This window comes from Ipomoea nil, unplaced genomic scaffold (assembly GCF_001879475.1).
Source record: "Ipomoea nil cultivar Tokyo-kokei standard unplaced genomic scaffold, Asagao_1.1 scaffold0519, whole genome shotgun sequence".
NCBI classification, from domain to species: Eukaryota; Viridiplantae; Streptophyta; class Magnoliopsida; order Solanales; family Convolvulaceae; genus Ipomoea; species Ipomoea nil.
Window position 1 is genome coordinate 1254622 of NW_017616947.1, and position 25494 is coordinate 1280115.

The 25494-nt window shown below is 39.0% G+C and overlaps 2 protein-coding genes across 2 annotated transcripts; one reads left to right on the forward strand and one right to left on the reverse strand.

The window, feature by feature from the left end:
* Positions 1 to 18890: 18890 nt before the first annotated feature.
* On the reverse strand, positions 18891 to 21268 carry LOC109174035. The gene is made up of 3 exons (XM_019323328.1): positions 20324 to 21268; positions 19166 to 20243; positions 18891 to 19076 (listed from the first exon to the last, which is right to left on the reverse strand). Exons 1-3 carry the CDS (start codon positions 21266 to 21268, stop codon positions 19060 to 19062), a joined length of 2040 nt encoding a protein of 679 aa, XP_019178873.1. The 3' UTR covers positions 18891 to 19059.
* A 2545-nt stretch (positions 21269 to 23813) lies between these two features.
* Positions 23814 to 25070, forward strand: LOC109174036 (uncharacterized mitochondrial protein AtMg00810-like). Its single transcript, XM_019323329.1, has 2 exons — positions 23814 to 24461; positions 24510 to 25070. The coding sequence occupies exons 1-2, from the start codon at positions 23814 to 23816 to the stop codon at positions 25068 to 25070; spliced, it is 1209 nt and encodes a 402-aa protein (XP_019178874.1).
* Positions 25071 to 25494: the final 424 nt, after the last annotated feature.

Sequence of the window (25494 nt, forward strand, 5' to 3'; positions counted from 1 at the left end):
GGCATGCAGATTGAAGACAAGGTTGTGCAGCAATTGCGGTGAATGTGCAAGAAGCTCCTCAATGCTGCATGGGACGTATGTGGACTGCAACGGATTGATGGCTGCATGGATTTTGAGCCACAAAATTTATGTCCTAACAATAATTTTCACCTACAAAATTGCAAAGTATTCAAGACTTCAAATATTCAAGAATTGGGCAGTAAGGCAGTGAGCAGTGTTGGCGTCTGGCAGTCCACTGCCTCCACTATCCATGAGGCAATAAATTATAAATCAAAACAACAAATCAAACTTAATAGATAAACAATAAATCAAACCAACATCTAATAATTCATAAATATTTTCTAATTAAAACTTAATTTAATTACCATTAAAAAAAAATAGTCCAACACTCCAACTCCAACTCCAACAATAATCCTAGACTCGTAGTCCTACTGGCTTAGTCGGCTACTTCATACTCATCAATATATAATTTAAGTCTTCACTGTTCTTCACCACTTCACCGTAAAACAAGAAAAGAAAAAAAAAAGAAATAACGCATAAGAAAAAAAAAATAAGTCGGCGATATACCAGCAGCGAGCGGCGAGTCCAGCGACCCGGCGAGGAAGGAGGGTGAGGGCGTGAGGCAGTCAACGACTCAGCGAGCTGACAAGGAAGGAAGACTGAGGACTGTAGGTAGAGAGAAGTGGGAGAAGAGCGGCGTGTTTTGCGTTTGCGACTCGCGACCAGCAGGTTACTTAGGTTTAGGTTTTTTTTTTTTTTTTTTTTTTTTGAACTTATGACCGTTGACTGTGCTTTATATGCCAAAGCACGCTTTTAAGCGCTTTCTCGCTTCATCGCTTTATCTAGAAAGCGCGCTTAGGCGCACGCTTACTCATAAACTTGCGCCTTGCTTAGGCAAGGCGTTTGCTTGTCGCTCGCGTCGCTTTTGCGCTTTAAGCGCAAATGTGCGCGCATTTCACAAGTTTGACCCCGGCTATAGATCGACGTTGACCCCGGCTAGAGGCGGGCGTCCCCCTCGCGGACTTGGGGTCGACCTTCGACTTGGGCTACTCTCCTTCGTGACGAAGACTCGCAACTCGGAGAGTGGGGGACTGATGATAGATATACATCAATGGGCTCGAGGCGAACCGACCCGGAGATGAGTTGGCGCGGCATGAGGGGCCAAGGGGGGGCCCAGCGCGGGTCGACCTCGGTCAAGGTCGACCCCAGCTAGAGGCGGATGTCCCCCTCGCGGGCTTTGGGGTCGACCTTCGACTCGGGTTACTCTCCTTCGTTGACGAAGACTCGCAACTCGAAGAGTGGGGGACTGATGATGGATATATTAGCAATGGGCTTGGGGCAAATCGACCCGGAGAGGAGTTAGCGCGATAGGAGGAGCCAAAGGGGGCCCCAGCACGAGTCGACCTCGGTCAAGGTCGACCCTGGCTAAAGGTCGGCGTCGACCTCGGCCGAAGCCTGACCCCGGTTGGGGGCCGACCTCAGCCAGGGCGACCACGACCCGGGGGCCAGTGGCGGAAAGTGGCCCCGGTGGAGGCGTCCTAGGCCTCAGGTGTGCAAATGGACCCAGTCAAAGGTGATCCAACCGCCCACCCTATTCTCAAGGGGCGGTTGGGCAAAAGCTTAGTATATAAGGAGGCATCATTGTCTTGTTTAGGACATCTACTACTTCTTTGTCTTAATATTACATTCATCTTGTAATTCTCGTACAAAACCTTATCAATACAAAGGTTGTCCCCGCGACATACATTCAACATCATTATTACCGCGTTATCCAAGTCTTATTATTATCGGGTTTAGTAATTCAGGCTACCCCGTGTTAATTAAATCCATCATGGCGGATGAAGAATATTTTACGCGAACAGTGATAGTGAGGGCGGTGACTTCCCTAATAGTAAAGGCAAAATAGTGACGGGTAGTAGGCAATGGGCGTCACCACTCGTCCGTCTTGATCTGCTAATCAATTATAATGGATGGCTAGCGAAAGTGGTAAAAAGTGAAGTGTGATGGTTGGGCGATGATGTCTCCGACTCGGTGACTATTAAGTTTGAGGTTTTAGGTTTCTCCATGGCCATTTTGGTGAATTAGTTTTTTTTTTTTTTTTTTTTTCTGTTGTGCAATATATATAATTTTCTTGGAGGATAAAGAATGAAGTTTTAAAATTTTAAAAAATAAATTAAAAAACACAAGTGGGACATGCGTCTGTGGCATAGGAAAATACAACGCACCAACGCAAGTCTCACTTGCATTTGGTGTACATCCTCACGTAAAACGCAAGTGAGATTTTCATTTCACATATTAAACAAAAAAATAATAATAATTTTAAAAAAAGTGAGAAACTTGTTTGGGACTTATGTTTTTTTACCAGAAATGCAAGTCTCAAACAAAATTTTCCTACAATTGTCCAAAATTTAAAAATTATTCTATTTTTATTTAATGCCTTCAAAAATTGCTCATTTCTGTCAAAAACCCCAAGTATGATTGCTCTCGAGTTTCGACTCAATTTTTTTTAGTAATGTGTTCTCTTTTTGGGGGGCCGGGGGGGGGGGGGGGTGGTTGGGCGGGGCAGTGCCAGTTTTTTTATTTTGGTAGCCCCGTTCTGATAAATAAATGAGGCCCTACGCCCCTATCAAAAGGTATAAGTGAAATATTTAAAACCAATACCGTAAAATATAAGATTTTTTATTTATATATTATTTTTCAATATAAAGAAGAAAAATTCAAACAATTTTGTTTATTATAAATAAAATTCTAACATAATGCAAACTAGAGATCTTTTATTTAAAAATAGATGTACTTATCCCAAAAGGTTGAATCCCCAACCCTAAGCCCCCCCCGCCCCCCCCCCCCCCCCCCCGCACTTCGACCCGACAGAGCATGTGGGAGGATGTAAATCACGGTGACTCAATGAGTTAGTAGACAGGGTCATATGCCGATGCGCACAAGGAATCTACCCACTTTGGACATAATTCCCACACTGCCGTTGCCGAGGTTCGAACCTTGGTCTCTTATCCAAAAAAAAATAAAAAAATAGATGTCCTTCTAGCATTCTTTGATGAAAATTCATCGATCAACTCTTCATAATCTACTTTATCCAAAAGAGATCTACTTTATCGAAAAGATCATTTTCGATAGATATCATTGCTAATCCATTGAGTCGTTCTTGTGACATTATAGAGCGTAAATATGACTTCAACAATTTCAACTTGGAAAAACTTCTTTCTGCAATGCAACAGTAACATGAATAGTTAATAAAATTCTTTATGCAATAACCGCATCAGGATAACAATCAAACAATTTTAAATCTTTCAAACAACAATACTCTAACAAAGAGGTAAGGATCAAACACATTACACATTTTAAATTTAAACATATAAAATTAAAAATTTAAAGTGAAAAAGGATTGAAACAACCTGATCGAAAAACCCTTATTTTTTGTTTATGTTCTTCGTCTGCTACTGCCTACAGACTTAACGGATGCCGACCAGCACTCTAGTGGCCGGTGCAGTCTCCACTCTCCCAGTCTCCCGCCTGCGACAGTCTACCGGCCTGAAAAAATGCAGAATAAATTTTATTAAAAAAATGCAGAATAAATTGTGGACAGTCTACATGCCTAATTGGCTAATTTCTACTTGCCTAATGCCTACTTTGCTACGGAGAAACACAAAAGCGGACGATTCCGTTCGTGCCTTCGTGGAGTCATTGGAGTGTCCGATTGTGGAGTTGATTAGTTGAATTGCGGTTAGCGATTGAGAGACTGAGATGAATTGTAGACGATTGAGAGAGAGAGAGATGAATTGCGGACAGCGACTGAGAGACAGAGATGAATTGTGGAAGTAGAAGAAACATCGGGAAACTGGGTATTGTAAATTTTTGTTTACGAAGAGTCGAAGAAATAATGGGAAACATCGCCAAAGATGAATTGAAGTCCAACTCTTCTGATTCCTCTCAATCATTTTACGTTTAATTAGAATATTTTTTTTTTAAAATTTCTAAGGTATATTAGGTATACTGGGTCTCTAAAATTTGGGGGCCCTCTAAAATTTGGGGCCCTGAGCCTAGCATGCACAACCTCAAATCCGGCCCTGAGGGGGGGGGGGGGGTTACTATCAAAGGGAGGGGAAATTTAAGGCTCAATTCTTGCTTCCTCTTGCAACCAATCTCCTAGGTGTTAAGATCCCAATGCGATCGTCCGAGCATACCTTAGTAAGATTTTATTGTGTATTGTGCTTTAAATTACCACCACACTTTGTGTTTTTATGAATTGTAGGAAGGTTTGAGCTAAAAGGAGACATGGTGTCACATTCCGGAGCAAAGCGAGACAAGGAAACAAGCCGAAGTCAAGCCGGGAAGAAGCAACGCACGTTGGACGTGCGTTGAGAAGAAACAGAAACATCAACGCATGGCCCAACGTGCGTCGGACGTTCGTAGAAACGGTCAAGTGACCGGCCAACGCACGTTGGCCGAGCGTTGGACGTGCGTTGAAATGTCACTTATGCCTAGTTTTGGAAGGAAGCTATTTAAGTGGCTATGATAGATTAGAATAGGGGAGTTCTTAGTTTGTAGAAGTGAGATTTTAGATTTTAGAGTGAGAAACACTTTTCATTTCCTAGCTCTACCTTCTCTCTGGCTTTAGAAAGATCAATTGAAGAAAGGGGATTGATACTCTTCCAATTCAAGAGATCATCAATTGTAATTCATCTTGGTACATTCTCTACTTTAGCATTTCAATTGTTTGCTTTAAATTCATGTTTGCTACTTCATTTCTTATGGCTTTATGTGGCTAGTTTAGCTAGGATTTGAATTGTGAAGTTTTGATTCATGATGCCAATGTGACTTAATTCTTAGATTAGGAGTTGAATGTTGCTATGCTTTGGGAATCTAGTTGTTGTGGATTGTTTTGTATGCATCCTAGGAGCTAGGCCACCTCCTAGGGTTGTGTTAAGCTTGAAACTTCTATCCTTGACATTTTCTAGCCTAAATGATCTAGGGTGGGAATGATTTGTAGGCAAGGTATTCGAGGAAAGGTCAGAGAGACTTTAACAGCCCAAATGGGAGTTCTATTGTCTACTATAGCAAGTCCTAGTAGTTGAAGAATGTTAGAGGAATAGGGTGTTGCAGTGTGCGTAAACAGGGGTGTTGCAGTGTGCGTAAACAGGGGTGCTGCAGTAGTGGACAGCACAGGTGCCAGGAGTGGGTGCGGACCTGGCATATGCCGCGGGGGATGCCGATGGCTGAAGAATGATTCAGAGTGAACTAATTTACGTGCATGCACCAGGGAAACGCTGTAGTGCTAGGCAGCGATGATAAGGGTGCATGGTGAGAGGGACAGGTGCACTGTGGTCTAGCAGCGCTAATGGTTTGTGGAGTGAGAGGCAGGTACGCTGTGGTGTTAGGCAGCATTGATAAGGGTGTGTGGTGTGAGAGGCAGGTGCGGCGCTGTGGTGATTGGCCTAGCATTTATTGGCTCCGTAGAAGCGTTGTTGGTGTGACAAGGTGCGTTGTGGACTGGTTTGGCACAGCGTGGTTCGAAGGTTGTTCGAGTGGTTCAAAACTTGGGCGTTAGCCTTGGAAGTTATGAGTCTAGGTGTGGAGTCCTGTGGTTCATGTGATACATATGTAACAAGTTGGATGCTCCAACTTGAGGGGGAGTGTTAGAGGAATAGGGTGTTAGTTGAGAGGATCTCTCTTAACCTTAGGTTTAGGTGTTTGAAATCTATGGATAGGATTAGTTCTTGTCTTATATAAATAGCTCTATACTTTCTTGTACATCTACATACAGAACATATAAAAATATACAAGTTGAGTTCATTGTTTAACAAATAATGAAAGGACAGAAGCTCATTCCCTAGATTCTAGCATAGACACATTCATACACCTATGGCTAATGATCTTAAGTGCATCGTGAACCAAACTAGCAATTCAACTCTACTTTCATTTCATTATTTAGTTATTCATTTGCTTGCTTGTTTGTTACTACAACCATGATACAATTGCGAGACACTACCTCAAACACACACAAACCTCTTTCTCTATATTGACAACATGAGGCTACTCCAATTTGTCATCCCGAGAGAAGGATAAAAATCTGGGATTCATCCCATTTGTTTGACCATCCTGAAAGGCAAAAAAGAGTTGTCGCTAAGACAAAAAATAATGGCCACTCCATGAGGTATGAAACGAGGTGTGTCGTCTTGCTAGGACTTAGGGAAAAGCCATTGCACTATCTTCGAAAAAGCGTAGAGCTATACGTGAAGTTGGTTGTCCCAACGACATTATCCTAGGAGACAATAAGAGAGAGAGGAGGTGAGCCACCCCGTTAAAAATCGGGCACCCATAGAGGTGGCCACGGGCCGGTTCAAGGTCGAACCAACCCTGAATCGACCCGGAAAAAGGTGGGCATGGGCCTTAATGGGCCTGGGCCGGGCTTAGCTCGAACCTGAACCGAGTTATTAAGGGCCGGTGCAGGTTCCTTAAAAAAAATTCGGGGCCCGGCACGGAACCGGCCTAGAGCCCAGGCCCAGGCCCGGGCCTAGGACCGGGAAAACGGAACCATGGCAGATTGGCAGCAAAGCATGGCAGCTTTGCTGCCAATCTCCCATGGCTAATGCCTAATGCTATATAAAAAAAAAAATTAAACTACTTTTGGCCAGCTGCCACATTATATACATTTAGATTAGCTAGCTAGCTGCAACGTGCAAATGCCAAATATTTGGCTGTTGCACGTTGCATCACATCAATATTAAGTAGTCTCGCCGGAGGCTAGGCTAAGCCTAGCTTCCGACAGACTACTTCCTCAGTGCAACGGCCAAATTTTTTGCCGTTGCACTGGATGAAGTTGTTTTTTTTTTTAATTATTATTTTGCAACTAATAAACTCTATAAATACCCTTACTCAATTCATTTTTATCACACCAAAATTCTCAATCCTACACTCTCTTATTTCTACTCACAACAATTCTTCATATATTCTCTTAATCTTTACAAATTTTATTACTCTTATTATTTATTTTTCATTCTTTAATTTCTTCCAACCTCTCAAATTTCAATACTTCAAATTTTCATTTTCAATTTATATATTTTTAATTTCTTATAATATCCTATATTTTTAATTCTTATAATCTTATATTAGTCCTATATTTTTGTGTGTTCAAAATAAAATATTAGTCTTATATTAAAGTATTAACAGTTATTAATGTATTAAGAGGTTGAATTAGCTTAATTGGAAAGAACTTAATTTGACAACATTAAGGTTGAGGGTTCAAATCTCATTTCAAACAAAAATATTTTGATTTATAAAAATTATATATTTAAAAAAAATATAAAAAATTCCGGGCCTAGCCCGAGATCGGCCCACAAGAGGCCCGGCACGGGATCGGCCCTGAACATTATGGGTTGGTCCCGAGCAATGCTAACCGAGGCCCGGCACGGGACCAGCCCAAGCCCGGGTTTTGGCCACCTCTAGGCACCCATAACACTGACCTTAGAAAAAGCGTGGAGCTCCATGGGAAGTCGGGTCGCCCAATAACGATTCCAGGGGGATGTGAAGAAAAGAGTGCCTGCCTAAGCCAATTCGCCGGGGGAGGCCCATGCCACACCCTCATTTTACTTTTTATGCTTTTCGGCTTTGGCGTTATGGATGGATGCTTGGTTGAGGTGTGCACATTGTTCCCACTAGGTGGATCGGCTTGAAGGTCCTTGGAAAATAGGAGGTGAACCCAATTTGATTGCATGCTTGGCAAAATAGTGAAGAAAGTGTGTTCCCTTGAGCTTAATTATAACCAATTGCTAGGGGTTTTTGTTTCCTTTGAATATTCCTTGAGTTGCATAGTATGGCACATGGTTAACACACTTGTTTGATGATATGAGGATTTTACCCCCTCCGTTCTCTCACACAACTCTCTTGATTGATCATTTGCTTGTTGAGATTATCTTGAGCCATCTTTGTCACTTATCATTCTTTGAATTAAATTGATAACTTGTTTGAGGACATGCAAGAATAAAGTGTGAAAATTGTGATAAGTGCTAAAGATACATGCTTTTATGGGTCATGTAGGGGTTGTGTTGTGCTTACTTAGAGTCCTTTGTGAACGATTTGTGGTGTAAATGCTTTGAAATGTGCTAATGTGGTTGCAAAGCCCTATAAATATGTACACTTTAACGTTGCAAAGGTTTTGAGCTATCTTTGTCACTTATCATTCTTGAATTGTGTTGGTCCTGAGAGGGTGGCGAGAAGTCTAGAGGGGGGGCGGGGGGTGAATAGACTTCTCTAACTTTTCAAACTTTTCTAAGATACACAACACTTTGGTAATTTCAACTCTAAGTAACAAATATAAAGTACTAAACAACTTAGAGTATGCACAGCAGAATAGTTAATGGTAAAGTGTTATGCTTATTTGTGTGGTGCTTCAAAGAAGGATTCTAAACATGCAACACGTTAGAATGACTTGATATGGTTCAAGGATAATATATGCAAAGTTTGGTTCTCATGGAAACGTGAGAACTATCAAACTCAGACTGATAAAGATATGCGATAAATCGTTACGGGTTAGTTCGTAGTTAAAGCATGCAGATAAATAAGTGAGCAGTAAGTAAAGTAAAGAGAGGGAGAGAGAGAGAGAGAGAGAGAGAGAGAGAGAGAGAGAGAGATTTATATTGATTCGGAGATGGTGTAATTCTCCTACTCCACTCTTCTCCTTTCACTCCAAGGAGGAAATTCACTATTCTTCGATCACCTAGATACAATAGTGAATAAGTGTCCACCGACACTTCCCGAGTGCTTCGCACAAAGCTACACTCCTCCAAGGTTTTCCACAAGATCCTCTTGTTACTCTGCTGTCCCCGAGTACTTCACACCAAGCTGTACTCCTACACCACGAGAACTACGCACAAAGCTACGCTATCACAGGGTTTTTCACTCTCACTAGTTACTTCGTCCTCTTTCTACACTCAGTAGAGATGTTTACAAAGAAATAGAGTATTTCTCTCTCAGACTTGAATATTTCTAATGAAGCTTAGATCCCCCTTTTTGGCTGTTTTGAATATTACTTGCTTTTCTCTTGCTTTTTGTATCTTGATTGCTCAGCCGTGTATATGTGTCTTTGTCTTCAAGTCTGCTTGGACAATTTATAGCCAAAGAAAGCTATTTGTCCGTTGATCAACTTTCAATCTCGTCCGTCCATTTCAAATGTAGTTGATCAATTAATGTTGTCAACTTGATCTTCAACTTGATCTGCAACTTTAGATGTTAGCCTTTTCGCCTTTGTCAAATAATTCAAATAATCCGAACGTTGCTTGTATGCAGATCTGACATAAAGTCCATTGAAAATTGTGGCTTCTTTGTGTGAATCTTGACTTTGCGCATGATCTGACAAACCAAGTTTCCAAATTTGAATGGCTTATTCGTGTGAATCTCGACTTTGCGCATGATCTGACCCCGCTGATTCTTGCTTGAGTATGAAAAGATATCGTCGTTAATCCTTAAGATAATTCTCGAATTAATTAATATATTCTCTGTAGCATTTGAACTACGGATTATGTGGGTTGTGTCATAAAACATCTTCCAACTCAGCTAATCACACTTTTGATATACATTGTGTTCTTATATGTATTTGACTTACTCAGCTAATCACACTTTTGATATACATTGGGTTAGTGCTTCCAGTTGATCTTCTTCGTTATGGAGCTTATTCGTTACAACCTTGCCTCGTTACACTTTTACCACGTCACGCATGCCTCGTTACACTTGTACCTCGTCACGCCTTGCTGTGTTATAAGCTGTTTCGTTACAGCCCAAAAATTATTCACAATGAGACTTGATCTAAAGATCTCCTAGATGCAATATCTCACCTTTGTCCATCTCAGCTAATATAACCTTTAGTGTAACAGGTGTAACCAATTGCTTATACCTCTTTGCTTTGTCAACCTTTTACTTCGTTACAAACTTGATACTTCGTCAGACTTTTCTACCTCGTTACAAGTTACTTCGTCACAGACTTGGCTACATGGTTACAAGCTCAAAATAATTTACTTAATTGAGGTGAGAATCAAACATAAGATCTCTTAACATTTTCTTCTATCAAGTCTTTTTCCATCTCTGCTAACTTAACCTTTGATAACTTGTATGCAGCTTAAATGTGTTAAGCTATTATCCCGCTTAATCATAAAGTTGACAAACTTAGTGTTAGGAATATATTGTAATAGATTTTGATATGCCAAATTGTATTTTAGAATGCCCAGTTTTATTTGTTAAGTCTAGGCGTGTCATAGACCATGAAAGGAAAATTAATAAATATAGAAAAAGGGGAAAATACGAAGAAGAAGAAGGAGATGTATGCATATGATATGTAACTAAAATAAGCCCACACGCCCAACTCAAAGAAGAAGACATCTCATACGAAGAAACGAGAAACAAACAAAATTTCATGAAGTTATCTTGAAGATCAAGCATCTATGGAAAGAAAGAAGTACATCAAGAAGAATGCTATAAAAACCAATAATTTGTACAGGCGAGATGGATGAAAGCTTGATGTATAAATCATAAGGTTTCAAGTTTGAAACTCACTCTTTACAATTTTATAAGAGGGAGATGAAGTTTCAATAGAGGTTTCGAAACTAAAGAAGAGATGATGTAATTAAATCAAATAATTCGAAAATGAAGTAGGAGATGAAGTTTCAATAGAGGTTTCGAAACTAAAGAAGAGATGAAGTTGGAATAGAGGTTTCAAAAGAAGTTTCGAAATCAATTAGAACTTGGACAACTTAGAACGGTTAGAGATGAAGTTTCAAAAGAGGTAGGTGAACTTGGAGACAAGGTTAGAGATGCGGTTAAAGAGGTAGGTTTTGAAGGAGATGAAGTTTCAAAAGAGGTAGGTTTCAAAAACAATTAAAACAATTACTTGGAGAAGAGGTTTCGAAACAAGTTGAAGCAAAGGTATAGAAGTTGGAGATGAAGTTAGAGATGCGGTTTGCGAGTCAAAGTCTTCAGAGGTATAGGTTAGAGATGCGGTTGGAGAACAATTAAAACAACAATTACTTGGAGAAGAGGTTTCGAAGGAGATAAAGTTTCAAAAGAGGTAGGTTTCGAAAACAATTAAAACAATTACTTGGAGAAGAGGTTTCGAAACAAGTTGAAGCAGAGGTATAGAAGTTGGAGATGAAGTTAGAGATGTAGTTTGCGAGTCAAAGTCTTCAGAGGTATAGAAGTTGGAGATGAAGTTAGAGATGCGGTTCGCGAGTCAAAGTCTTCATAATAAAGTCAAAGTCAAGATGAAGTATGAGATGAAGTTTCATCAAACTATATATAGTAAGAGCTGGTTAAAGTCAAGATGAAACACTATATATAGTAAGAGCTGAAGTTGGAGATGAAGTTTCAAAAGCTATATATAGTAAGAGCTGAAGTTGGAAATGAAGTTTCAATCAAGGATTGAATTCTCACCATCAAAATGAGACCCAGATCAAGAGATCTCATTGGCCGAACACAAACAACTTCATCAGTAGCCATACAGAGAGAATAAAATACACAGAAGATGAAAGTCCCAGAAGGCATGATCTACATCAGAATTATTTTAAGAGCCCTTCACGTGAAGACATGATCTGCATCAGAAATATTTTAAGTGTCTCTTCACATGGACCAAGAGCTAAGCAACGGCCGAAATATCTCCAAAGTCAGAGATATTATTTTTATTATGATCTTCTGAAGAAGCTACAGATCTTCTGCAAAGGCTACAAGAATTCAAATTTGAGATTGTCTTTTTCCAATGGACAACTTCTCAAAACCAGCTATAAAAGGATGAAGAATGAAGTAGATCAAAACACTTCCAACAGAGCTCTAAACGTGAGATAGCATACGAAATACAAGTGAGAAATATACAGAGCCAACAAGCTAGATACGAAATATCCAAGTGAGATAAAACACTCAGAAGCTCAAAGAGAAAATATTCAAGAGTGTTTAAAATCTTCATCATTGAGAGACTTGCTGCATATTGAAGATCCATTCAGGAAGTCTCAAAGTTGGAAGCCAGTGAAACTTGTTTTTCTACAAACAAGTGATATAGCAGTGTCGGAGACACTGGGCGTGATTAGTGCAGGCTTTGTGATCAAAGCACTAGATCACGGGATACGTCGAAGACGGGGGTAAAGTAGAACGGAGTTGTGAAATCCTGGATTGTCACACAGAGCTGTGAGATCCGAAGCAGCAGTGTCGGAGGCACTGGGCGTGATTGGTGTGGGCTTGGTGATCAAAGCACCAAATCACGGGATACGTCGACCGGATCGTGGAAGACAGGGGGAAAGTAGCACGGAGCTGTGAAATCCTGGAAAGTAGCACGGAGCTGTGAAATCCGAAGCAGCAGTGTTGGAGGCACTGGGCGTGATTAGTGTGGGCTTAGTGATCAAAACACTAGATCACGAAAATTCATTGTATCTAGGAACCAAGAAGTGGTGGATATAGTGAATTGCTCTTGGACGATAAGAGCAAGTGGAGTAGGGGGATTACATCACCTCCGAACCACTATAAATTGCCTTGTGTCATTTACTGCTTTATTTACTTACTGATTATCACGTGGATATACTTGACACAATCACACAACTTGTATTTATTTATTCCGCTGCGTACAAGACTCTAACAATCTAGTTAAGAGTTTTGGTTTCTCTATCGCCTCAACAATTGTTGTATTCGCGAAAACGGTTCAAAAGTCTATTCACCCCCCTCTAGACTTTTACCACACCCCCTTTGGGACCAACACTTAGCAATTCACCTAGGCTCTCATTGCATGGGTGCACCATGCTGTGTGAACAAGACTGACTCAAATAGAAATCAAATGGGGAATACTAAAATACATTTGGCTCATAAAAAATTTACAATATTCCTAACAAATTGAATTGATAGCTTGCTTGAGGACAAACAAGAATAAAGTGTGGAAACTTGTAATAAGTGTCAAAGATGCTACCTTTTGTGGGGTATTTGGGAGACATATTGTGCTATAATTGGAGTGCTTTGAGCCTATTACATGCTTAGAATAGCTTACTTTGATAAAAGTTATTAAAAGATAGGAGCAATGACTAATTGTGATTGCATTTGTGGAGAAGAGCAAACCATTGTCATTTTTAGGGCATTTCGGCGACAGTTCGGTATTTGGTGCATATCTTGAGCTAGGAGTGTCCAAATGAGGTGATTCAAGTAGAATTGAAACAGAAACCTAAAGGGCTATAACTTTCATAGAGACCATAAATGATAATTTAGACTGTGCCGCTTCCACGACCCGATCCATGATCGTGGAGCGCGCGTGGATCGGAAACAGAAAGTTCCACGAAACTAGAGACTTCGTGGATGGTGCACTGGGCGGAAATTCAGCACTTTAAATGTGATTTGTTGGCGGGATTTACAACCTATCTTTCATTCTATATTTCCAAGAGAGTTTTGGAGATTAGATATTTATCTCTCTAGGTTAGATCATCTTCTAGATCAAGCTATCTCCATTTCCTAGCAAGAAGATCTTCAAGGATTGTAGGAGGAATTGACAACTTCTCTTGTAATCTTGGATTGGCTTCTTCAATGATGATTGATTGCATTTGCTATTGAGTAGGTAACTTCATTACATCTAATTTCCTCCATTGATTGCTCAATTGCTTTTGTATCTCAATCTAGATGGATGATGCTTGGCTAGAATCTCTATGTGAATTGGATCCTATTTCCTTGTGTTGTGTATGGATTGATCAACGTAGTTATGGCTATGTGTTGATGTCTTGTTGTAAGAGGAGTTTTCATGGACTCTTGTGTCTGGAATGCGCATCACATGCATGAAGGTTTGAGTAGGATTATGCTTACAAGAGATTGAGGCTTAATCCTGGACTTGTCCTGTAACACCCCGTATTTTCCTAAAATAAATCATAGTCCCGATATTAAATATTTTAATAAAAATATTTATATAGCTATTTAATTTAAACGGGCTCGGGTCTACCTATTATTGTGAACCGGTATTTTGTGCCCAAATGCCTTAAGCCCAAAAATGATTTTTAGCCTAGAAGTTTATTTGTTATCCCAAACCCAAAAATGTATTTATTTATTATATGATATGTAAGCTTTGAACCCAAACTAGGCAACCCATATGTTTGTATAAATATATGTATTATAATTATTTTTGTGAGCCCAAGATGTTTGGCCTAAATCCACATTTAGTGTAGCCCAACCCATTATGAACCCTACTCTTTATTGTGCGTATGAATGTATTGTATCACCCATTCCTTGTCCATGATGTAGCCGTGAATCTCTATGCTTCCTCTCTTCGACTTAGCCACAATGGCCGAACACCATGAACCTTCTAAAACAACACCAATCATCATCAACAACCGCCCTCACCTCTCCCTCTTCTCTCCCGCTCTTTCCCTCCGGCGAGGTGTTTTTCGGCGATCAGCGATGCCCCGGCATCTCCCTTGCTCCATTGAAGCAGAGTAGTGAGAATGGAATCGGAGCTTGGCAGCAGCGACATCTTCCTCTGTTCCCGGCGACATGATCAGTTTCCGGCAGAGCACGGTGGCACGTAGCATCTCTTCTTCAACAACAGTAAGCTCTTCGGCGATGCGGTGATGTTTCCTCTCCGACGCAGTAGCTCTCCGGCGAACTTTCTCCAGCAGCGGCATGGTGTTTTCCTTCTCGGCGGTTTCGACGGAGCTCCGTGTGGTAGCTGTGGTCCCTCTCCGGCGACGTGGTGGCTCAGGATGTACCCGCGGGCAGTGGATTGGGTTGTGGTGTGCCCGCCGCACCACCCGCGGCTCGGCTACATGAAGAAGACGAAGAAGAAGAGTGGTGAGCAGCTTTGGTTTTGGTTGTTGTTGTTTGAATTAGATAAATTAGTTTTTGTTTAGTAAAGTTACTAATTGAGTTATTAACTTAGATGGTAAGGTGGGTGGTTAAGGTTTGGGAGAGGGTTTGAATCCCTTATTAGCTTAATTTTTAATTATTAGCTTTTAATTAATAGTTTATCTTGAGCTTGAGTGTTGATTTGATTAAGGATTTAATCACTTAGGTTCATAATAAAATGTCTAGCCTAGATGGTTGAGCTTGTGGGTAATTTAAGAAGGATTTAGGGTTCAAATCCCTTTATGAGTTTATTTAGTTTTGATTAGTACTTTTGTTAATTAGTGAAGATCCGGTTTAATCCACAGGTTCCCAGTAGCACGACTTTATGAGTTGAGCCTATGTTGACGTTGTTTTTGGATGGTTAAGCGAAGGAGGTAACCCATGCTCTACAAAATCTATTTTCTTACCTATATGATGATTTCTTGACTTCTACTTGTGATTTTTGGCTATGAAATGTGAGTTTTGATGCATTGTCTTGTGGGAATGCATATCTAGAGCTTGTTATTAGGATTCTTGTATGTCATTGCTTGGCTATTCCTTTGATTCAAGTCATATTGTTGTATTTTGTGAGATTTGTGAGATTTTGGGTGTTTTGAACTTGAATTTGGACTTGTTGAAAATCCGCGAAGGGATTAGTTTTGGTACAGGGTTGTACCCGCGGGCGGAACGGCGGACAGTGGCCTACCCGCCGCCCCACCCGCGGGGAACACCACTCGTGGGTAATGGTACCCGCGGGTGGAACCACGGGTGGAGGTCCACCCATTGCCCCACCCGCGGGGTACATGCACTACGGTGATGTTCGGGGATTTGTTCCCCGTGATTCTTTTGACTCGGTAATTGATGTTTTGACTTCCCGATGTTGTTTTGTTGAGCTATTTCAGTGTCTTCTTGATGTTTCGTATGTCTAGAACGATATGTTAGGAATCCATGTAGGATTTGGTGTCTTGAATCGTGCTAAGTGTTCAACTTTGTGATTCGTTGCACCATAATAGTCTTGTATGTTCTTCGGAACTATGTTTGGTTTACCCGTTTGATAAGCATGCTAGTTTGATGTTGAAATGCTAGTGTGTGCGGTTTGTTCTTCCCTTTTGAGAATGACAACTTGCGTTGATCATTGTAAACGACCCCTAAATGAGCTAACTTTAGAAATGTCTTATTATTATACAAGGAATAAATCAAAATATACATGTTATGAAATCACATTATTACACCAACATGCTTTTTAATCCCATTATAACTTACCAACATAGGCTCTTATTATATTTAGTAGATATCTATTTGTGGCCATTATCCTAGTTTTTTTTTTCTTTCCTGATTGGATACAGTTTTCCCATTATTGCGATTATCTAAACAATTTATGAAATGGATTATCTAATAACCGTTTCCATCGCTATGTATCTAGCGCTATTGAACCACCACTATGATGAGGTTTATGAATTTGTGTCGTTAAGTAAATTAATCAAGTCTGGAATTACAATATAATGGAATACTTTTTCGTTGCAAAAAAAAAAAAAAAAAAAAAAAAAAACAAAACAAAACAAAAAACAAAAAACAAAAAAAAAAACTTGAATTAAAAAAATTGCAATGAGATTTTATTTCATTTCCATTTTTCATTGCAACTTATTCTCGCTGCAATGCTATTTTATTCCGTTGCAAATATCATTACAAACTTATTAAATTTAAAAATAATTGCAACTAGAATTCATTATGTTGCAGTTTTCTCTTACAATTTTTTTTTTTTTTTTTTTTGTTGCAATGCAATTTTTGCAATGAACATTTATTCCATTGCAAATATCATTGCAAAATAATTAATATAAAAAAAATTGCACAGAAAATGTATTCAATTGCAATTTTTCGTTGCGAAGTATTTTGTTGTAGGGCTAATTTTGCAATGACATTGTGTTTCGTTGCAAATACCATTGCAAAATTGCTAATTTTTAAAAGTTGATAAAATTTTGCACCGGAATTAATGGTCGCTGCAAATTTTGTAGCAAAAGTTGAAAATTGATTTAGTTTTTTTTTTTTTTTTTTTTTTTTTTTTTTTTTTTTGTTGCAAAAATGTTTCTCTCCATTTTTTTGGTGCCAAAATTGCAATGAAAATTTATTTCTGTTGCAACGTTGCAATGAAATTAATTTCGTTGTGATTTTGCAACAGAATTCATTTCGTTTTCATTGCACCTTAGGGGGTGTATTCAATCATGACTTTTGTAGAGTTTTAAATACTTTTAAAATAATAGACTTTAATAAACTTTGATTGACTTTCATAGAGTCATTCAAAACTTTTTAAAACTTTATAAGACTCTATAAAAGTCTATATAAAAAACTTTCAGACTTTTATCAACTTTTTATTTTTAAAAGTCTACAAAAGTCATTGAAATTCTAAATTAAATACATCCTTACGAACTTTCAATGATTTTGATTCTTATCATTTATAATTTTCTTACAAAATATTTATAATATATCATAAAATTCTTCTTATTATATAGTTCTTCACCCACATCAACATACTCAACATTATTATTTTTATCCCTAGTATGCTGAGACTTATATGCTAATTACTTATATATATTATTAATAAACATCAACAAAAAAAAAATTCATTAGAAATTCATAACAATATTGAACAATAAAATTAATAATAAAAGAATTGATAAAATAAAATATTTAAAAATATAAGGCTAAAGTGTCATCCCACACCCTGAACCATATGCGATTCTTCATGCCACACCTTAATCTTTAATAAGTGCTAATTAGATTCACAAACCAATTTTTTTTTGTCGCCTAGCATTTTTAGAAGGTTTCCCAGTCGCGGTGCTGACATGGAACCGGTTAGAATCTTATGTGGATTTTGTTTTTATATTTTATTTTTTGAAGACATATGGATCCATTTTTTTTAATTTTTCTTTATTTAAATTGTTAAAACTTAGTGGTCGACAACTACCGTATTCATTTTCTATTGTATTAGCCGACAACTCCTCACTACTCTCCGGCGATAACGCTCTCTCAGACGACTTTGTCCGACGTTCTCCGACGACTCACTGGTCTCCGACGAAGCACTGGCCTCGTACTATAGTCAGGGTACGGTACAATTGTTTTTGGAATCAATTTTGTGTTTTCAATTGTTTTCAATTAAATGGAAGGGTTTTGCTCTGTTTTGAATATGATGAAAATGGATGTGGCTTCTTCCTTTGGAAGGATCAAGTGCTAGGAGGGGTGAAGGTGACCATGAAGACCTCAAGAATCTTGTGTTGTCTTTGAGATGTGAAATAGAGGATTTGAGAGAACTAATTATTAATGAGTGTAGTGCTATGAAAAAAGAAAATCAAGTGTTGAGGAAAAAAATATTTTTTTCTCTTAATTGTAATTGGGGTGCTTGTAGCCAAACTTTGTTGTTAGGAATTGTAATTGTAATTTTAATTGTTTTACATTGTAATGAAATTGCCATTGATTAGCTATTTTGAGTATGAATCACTTGCATTTTGGTGAAAATTTTGAGGTTTTGGTAATAGTGTTTGATAATTAGATGTTTGTTTTCAGCTGGAGCTTTACTGTGTATTGACCACTCTATGCATATTCAATTGGATGTGTCTTTTTAGTTGATAACAGTGTTTTTTGGAATGGGAATGGATTTTCTTGAGTTAATTTGGAATGGGAATGAATTTGAATTTGATGGTGAAGATGATGATAAAAGTGTTTTTTGGAATGGGAATGAATTTGATGATGAAGATGCTGTTAATTTGCATACAGAATCCATATATGATGACCATCATATTTCTTTATTCCTGAGTTGTCATTTTACCAAAATAAATTCAGGTTTTAAATATTTCTGAGGCCAGAGCACAAGAACTCTAGGAAAGTACACTGCCTACATGAGTAATCTTCAATTTGCCAACAATTTGAAAACTACACTGCCTTCAATTTGCCAACAATTTGAAAATGATCACTGCCATTCAATACCAAAATCCAATACATACATTTGGATAATAATAAGTAGCAATACATTCAATACCACCAAGCTAAACCATTCACTGCCTACATCAGTTAATCACACAGTGCAAACTAATTATGCCCTGATCAGTCACTGCATACATTAGACTGCAAACTACATTCAATACATTCACAATTTGTTCATTAGAAAACTATCATCATTGTTGTGTACAGTGCTGCCAAAAATATCCAAAAGTCCAAGAAGCTTCCAAATCTTCAATGTTGTGTGCAATCTACAAAAATAAACACAAATTATTAGCAAATTATTATCATAAATCCAATAATCATAGAACATATATAAACAGTAGTTTAAGTGAAATACCTGACATTCCAATAGTACTTTCTTGAGATAAAATTGGCCCCCTTCCTCTTCCTCTAACTGCAGTACCAGCCCTTCCACTTCCCCTTCCTTTCCCTCTTCCTATAACAGCAGTAGAAGTACCACAGTGTCCTTGTTGGTTTGTCAAAGTAGGACAAAATCTTTTGTTGTGCCCCTTTCCCTTGCATATTTGACATGTCATTATCCTCCCTTTCCTTGACAGCTTACTAATCTCTGAACTCATCTTGGTTTTGTCCTTGTTCTTCTCATTATCTTCAAGTTTTCTTTTTTTCTTAGGCCTGCCAGTCATCTTCCTTGGGACTGGAGCATGTATTTCATCACCTTCAGTTCTTGGCCAAAACTGCTCTCCATTTATTGGCTGTATTACTTCATGATAGGTCTTCAAATACCTCTCTTTACTGTACCATTCATGGATGTATTGATCTGGCTGGTGACCCTTGTGAAATATGGCACAAATGGAGTGAGAACAGGGCATACCACTCAACTGCCAAAGTCTACAAGAACAAGTCTTCAACTCTAAATTCACCTTGAATTGAAAGCTTCCCTTTTTCACCTCATATCCTTCAGCTCCATTGTAGACAACTTCCCAATTTGCACTGTCAAGTATGTTCTCATTCAGCTTTTTCAGCACACATGACCCATAATTGCCCCTCCATCTTTCAGCTATTGCTTTCTTCTTTGCAATCCTCTTCATAACAAAAACTCTTATATCTTCAAGCATTGGGATAATATTCTTTGACCTTGCTTTCAACAATGTCTTGTTAAATGCCTCACTCAAATTGTTGTCCACCAAGTCACATTTAACTTCATCTTTGAAGAATGCTTTGCACCATAACTGCATAGGGTACTTGTTAAGATCATGACGTGCTGTAGCATCTACCTTATCCAAAGCTTTCAACTTATCTGCAAGTAGTGCTTGAGTAGGTGTCTTTGCAATCTGCCAGAAATGTGCCTTCAGGACCTTCCCCCTATGATTCTTACTCCAGTTGGCATGGACATGCCTAGCACAATTTCTGTGCTCAACACCAGGAAATATCTCTTGTATGACATTAGATAAACCCTGCAAATTCAGATTCAAGTTAACCACAATATCAAGTACCGTAACACATTTAAAGAACTAAAGAATTAAAGTGGATTTACCTTCTGTTGATCACTCATTAAGGTCCGTTCAGTGTTGTCCACAATATTCAAATCTGACTTTAAAAGCTTCAGAAACCATGTCCATGATGAGCTATTCTCAATCTCAACAACAGCCCAAGCAATTGGATACATTTGATTGTTACCATCTCTACCAACAGCAGTCAGTATTTCACCCTTCAATTTCCCTTTTAAAAAGCAACCATCTAGTCCAATAAACCTCCTGCAACCCTTTAAAAAACCCTTCATCATAGCATTAAAACACACATATATCCTCTCAAACATTAATGGTGAATTTTCCACAGTTGTTGTTGTTTTTATCTTCACTGTAGATCCTGGATTTGAATTCAAGCACTCCTGAGCATAATCCCTTAGCTTTTTGAACTGACTCTCATATCCAATATCCAACTTCTTCAATATCCTTGTTATTGCTCTTCTACACATGCTGACAGTTACATTCAAGTTCAACTCAGATTTGATTTCTCTGCTCAACTCTGAATAACCAATAGTTCGATTTTGTCTCACCTTCTCTTCAAATTTCCATTCTAACCATTTCTGACTAACTATCCCCAAGGTAAATTGATTGTTGCATTTATGTTCCAAGCTAATTGCCTTCACCTGAAAACACCTAGTTCTCTCTTCCCACCCTGCACTAACATGAAAACCACAACCCTTTCCCAGACACTCAACCCTAACATACTCTAATTGATTCTTTTTCCAGAAAAAATCCCTCTTTGTGTGTACAGCATAACTAATCATAGCCAACTTGAATTGCACATTTTCATCAAAGTACATACCTAATTGAATAAAAGGGTGGATCTGCTTTAGGGTTAAACGTAGGGTACTTAGCATTGTACTTTGATTGCACCTCATTTCCTTCCTCATTTTCCAAATCTTCTTCAACTGTTGGTGGATCTTCTGAATCATAATAAACAGAATCAGCTTCATCTCTTAAGGGATATTCAGATGTTGCCACATAAGGTGGTATTGATTCCTCATCTAGTCTGATTTTCCTTTTCCTCTTGTCCCCCCTTTTTGTAATCTGCTCAGAATCATAATCAGCCTCATCTCCTAAGGGATTTTCAGTCCCCTGCTCACTTAAGTAGTCACTCCCAAGTCCTAAATCTGCCTCAACTTCACTCCCACCTTCCTCACCCCCTAATTCTGCACCATATTCAGCCTCATCCCCACCTCCCTCACCCCCTAATACTGCCTCAGGCCAAGGTAAAGATAAAGCAACCACATCAGGCTCATCTTCCCCATGTTCAACATAAATCTCACACCTTTTATTCTCTGTAGCAATCTGAGCTAAGTGGAGACTACTAGCATCATTATGAAGTAGTTTTAAAGCTGTAAAGGGTTCACTGGTCAACTTATATGTTAGTGAGGCTATTTTCCCATACCTTTGGTCTACTATGTACTTCAATAAGTGGGGATAACATATTAAGTCAGGGTCCATAAACACTTTTTGTGTCTCACCGTTCAAATATTTTAACTCAGGCTTTTTCACGAAATTACCACTGTGATGAATAATTAATTCCACACTTCCATTCATCCTAACAACAAAAATTTAAGGCATATTTAATCATAAAAGCAACAACATTGGCAGTATCAATTTATACACCAACCAACTGTCAGAAATACAACTAATGAAATGCAGGACCACACTTTATACAAACATATAAAACAAAAATGCAGTACAACAGGACCCACTACATCAAAATCAATACAACAGTTGGCAGCAAAAGCATCAACAGTATAATATTCCAGCCCATTCGCATATTCCAAGCAAAAGCAAAGCAATTTGACAGCATATTCGCATATTACATTACGAACAGTATAATATACCTACACTTTATGCATATATTGTTCTACATATAGACTTAAACATACCTTACTCCTCCTTTGCATATATTCACTTCGACTTCGCACCTTCGTCCCCAATGTTCGTCGCCCACTCTTCGTCGTCGATGTACGGATGCTGTCTGGAAGTCGTCTGGATTAGTGATTTAGGTTTCGTTGTTCGTTGGTCTGAATAATTTGGGAAGTCGTCGAAGTGGTCTGAATAATATTCTTAGGGAAGTCGTCGAAGTGTTCTGGAAGTGGTCCAATTTAGGGTTATCAATTGTACAATTAATTTGGGTATATTACATGTATGTGATGACAGTGCTGCCACATATCCAAAAACAACCATGTTAATATTGTTTTAGCTCCACATCAGCAACAAGAAACCGGAGACTTGAAGGGAACCTACTAAAAATTCTAGGCGACAAAAAAAAATTGGTTTGTGAATCTAATCAGCACTTATTAAAGATCAGGGTGTGGCATGAAGAATCGCATATGGTTCAGGGTGTGGGATGGCACTTTAGCCAAAATATAATTACAAGTTGCATTAAAAAAATAAAAATCTAATATTAATAATATATATAAAATAATTATACTTGATATATTGCTAGGCATCACGCAAAAAACTATTATTTGCAATAGCAATTTGAGACTACGAACAACAACAAGGTGCTACTGTTTACAACCCCAAATTGTTGTTTCGAACATTAGTTCGCTATTTGTAGTTGTTAGTATTATTATTATTATTATTATTATTATTATTATTATTATTATTATTATTATTATTATTATTATTATTATTATTATTATTATTATTATTATTATTATTATTATTATTATTATTATTATTATTATTATTATTGTTATTAATTTTAGTATATGATTGTAATTGTATGGTGTTAGTTTTAGCTGACCAAGTGTAGCCTAGTTATCAGGAGTAGTTAGAGTTTAGTTATGGATATACTTTTGTAATATGTATTCTATCGTAACTGAATCATTTCAATTCTCTAATCTGGTAACAGTCAGGTATCGGTTCTCTTTCCTCCTCACCGCAAACTTCCCCCTCCTATCCGTAAACACCACCACACAACCGACCTCCGATCATGTCGTCCAGTTCTTCCGACCGGATTGCTTCCGCCACCGGCAACCCATCTCCGGCTGGTGCGAATGCTCTCTCCGATGCTCATCACTTTGTGAGCATGAAGCTTACGTACAGAAACTATCTATTCTGGCGTAGGCAATTGATTCCCTTCCTCTGCGGCCAGGAGTTGCTGGGATACGTCGACGGTAGCTTCCTGTGTCCACCGGCTACCATCGCCGCACCCTTGCCAGACGACTCCTCTGATGCGACGGCCTCTCTCGTTCCCAATCCAGCCTTCAAGGCTTGGGAGAAGCAGGTCCAGTCCATCTTATCCCTTTTGATCTCCTCCATGGCGGATGAAGTTCTCCATCTCGCCGTCGGCAAAGAAACGTCCACCGCAGTCTGGGCCTCCATCACAAGTGCCCTCGGTTCCTCCAGCCAAGCTCGGTGCATGATGGCACTGTGGAGCGTTACAAAGCGCGCCTCGTTGCCAAAGGGTTTAATCAGGTAGTTGGATAAGATTTCTTTGACACCTTTAGTCCTGTGGTTAAACCTACCACAGTCCGCATGCTGTTCTCTCTTGTTGTGTCCAACCAGTGGACGCTACGCCAGCTAGATGTTCACAATGCGTTCTTGAATGGACACCTGGCAGAGACGGTGTATATGAAGCAACCTCCGGGATATGAGGATCCGACCAATCCCAGTCATGTGTGTTTTCTTCAGCGTTCTCTTTATGGCTTGAAACAGGCTCCACGCGCCTGGTTCAAGCGTCTCCATGATTTTCTGTTGTCTGCAGGTTTCAAGTCCTCCAAAACAGATGTCTCTCTATTTTACTACACAGCTGGGGACTCCCGAGTTTTCTTACTCGTCTATGTCGACGACATTATCATGATGGGAAACGATGCCGCCCTGGTAACCTCTCTACTGCAACGGCTTGCGACAGCATTCAAAATCCGAGATCTTGGTACTCCACACTTCTTCTTGGGTATTGAAACCATTGCAGACAGTGATTGGATTATTCTCTCGCAACGGCGTTACACAACTGACCTCCCAGGACGAGCTGGAATGGTTGACTGTAAGCTTCTTGCTACACCAGCAGCTGTTACTAAGTCAGTCGTACCGTCTGATGAGCCGTTTGAGAATCCGACTCAGTATCGTCGTGTGGTCGGCGCTTTGCAATATCTGACTATCACCCGGCCGGATCTTGCGTACTCGGTCAATAGACTATGTCAATTCATGCACTCACCTACTACCGAACACTAGGGGCTTGTCAAACGTGTCCTGCGCTACATTAAGGGGACACTCTCACTAGGGTTACGGTTCTCGCCGTCGTCTACTACTCACATACAGGCCTATTCGGACTCTGATTGGGCAGGGTGTCCTATTGACCAGAAAAGTACAAGTGGGTTTGCTGTCTGTCTGGGGTCTAATCTCATCTCCTGGCTCTCCAAGAAACAGCGCACCGTTGCTCGGTCCTCCACAGAGGCAGAATATAAAGCTCTAGCTGACATGTCTACTGAAGTCACTTGGGTTGTTACTTTGTTACGGGAATTAGGCCTACACTCTGGTGAACCTGCTTCCTTATGGTGTGACAACCTTGGGGCGACTTATCTATGTGCGAATCCGATTTTTCATGCATGCACTAAGCACGTTGAGATCAACTACCACTTCGTTCGTGACAAAGTGGCATCGGGGGACTTTGTTGTCAACTACATCTCTACTACGGATCAGCTGGCTGACATCTTCACCAAACCGCTTCCAGCACCTCGGTTTGCCACTCTACAGGACAAGCTCAATATTGTGCTTCACCAACCTTGTGCTTGAGGGGGTGTGTTAGTGTTATTATTATTATTGTTATTACTTTTAGTATATGATTGTAATTGTATGGTGTTAGTTTTAGTTGACCAAGTGTAGCCTAGTTATCAGGAGTAGTTAGAGTTTAGTTACGGATATACTTTTGTAATCTGTATTCTATTGTAACTGAATCATTTCAATTCTCTAATCGTAGTAACCTGTTGTTAAAAAAAATAGAAAAATATATATTACGAATGTAAACATAAAAAGAATAAAAATCAAAAGATATGAGTGTTTATATGAATATTATGAAACATATACTAAAATTTAAGGATGAAAAAATTGCTTTGTTCATGTATTTAGGGAGAATTAGAGAAAGTTAGGGATAAAAAAATTCATAGAAAAAATAAAAATCAATATAAACAAGCAATAATGAAGTAAAAATAATATTATT

Coding starts and splice junctions, on each gene's coding strand:
- LOC109174035 (XM_019323328.1), bottom strand. CDS start 21,268: ATGAAGCTGATTCTGTTTATTATGATTCAGAAGATCCACCAACAGTTG. Junction 20,244..20,323: donor TAATGAGTGATCAACAGAAG/GTAAATCCACTT, acceptor CTGAATTTGCAG/GGTTTATCTAATGTCATACA.
- LOC109174036 (XM_019323329.1), top strand. CDS start 23,814: ATGCTGTTCTCTCTTGTTGTGTCCAACCAGTGGACGCTACGCCAGCTA. Junction 24,462..24,509: donor GGCCGGATCTTGCGTACTCG/GTCAATAGACTA, acceptor ACCGAACACTAG/GGGCTTGTCAAACGTGTCCT.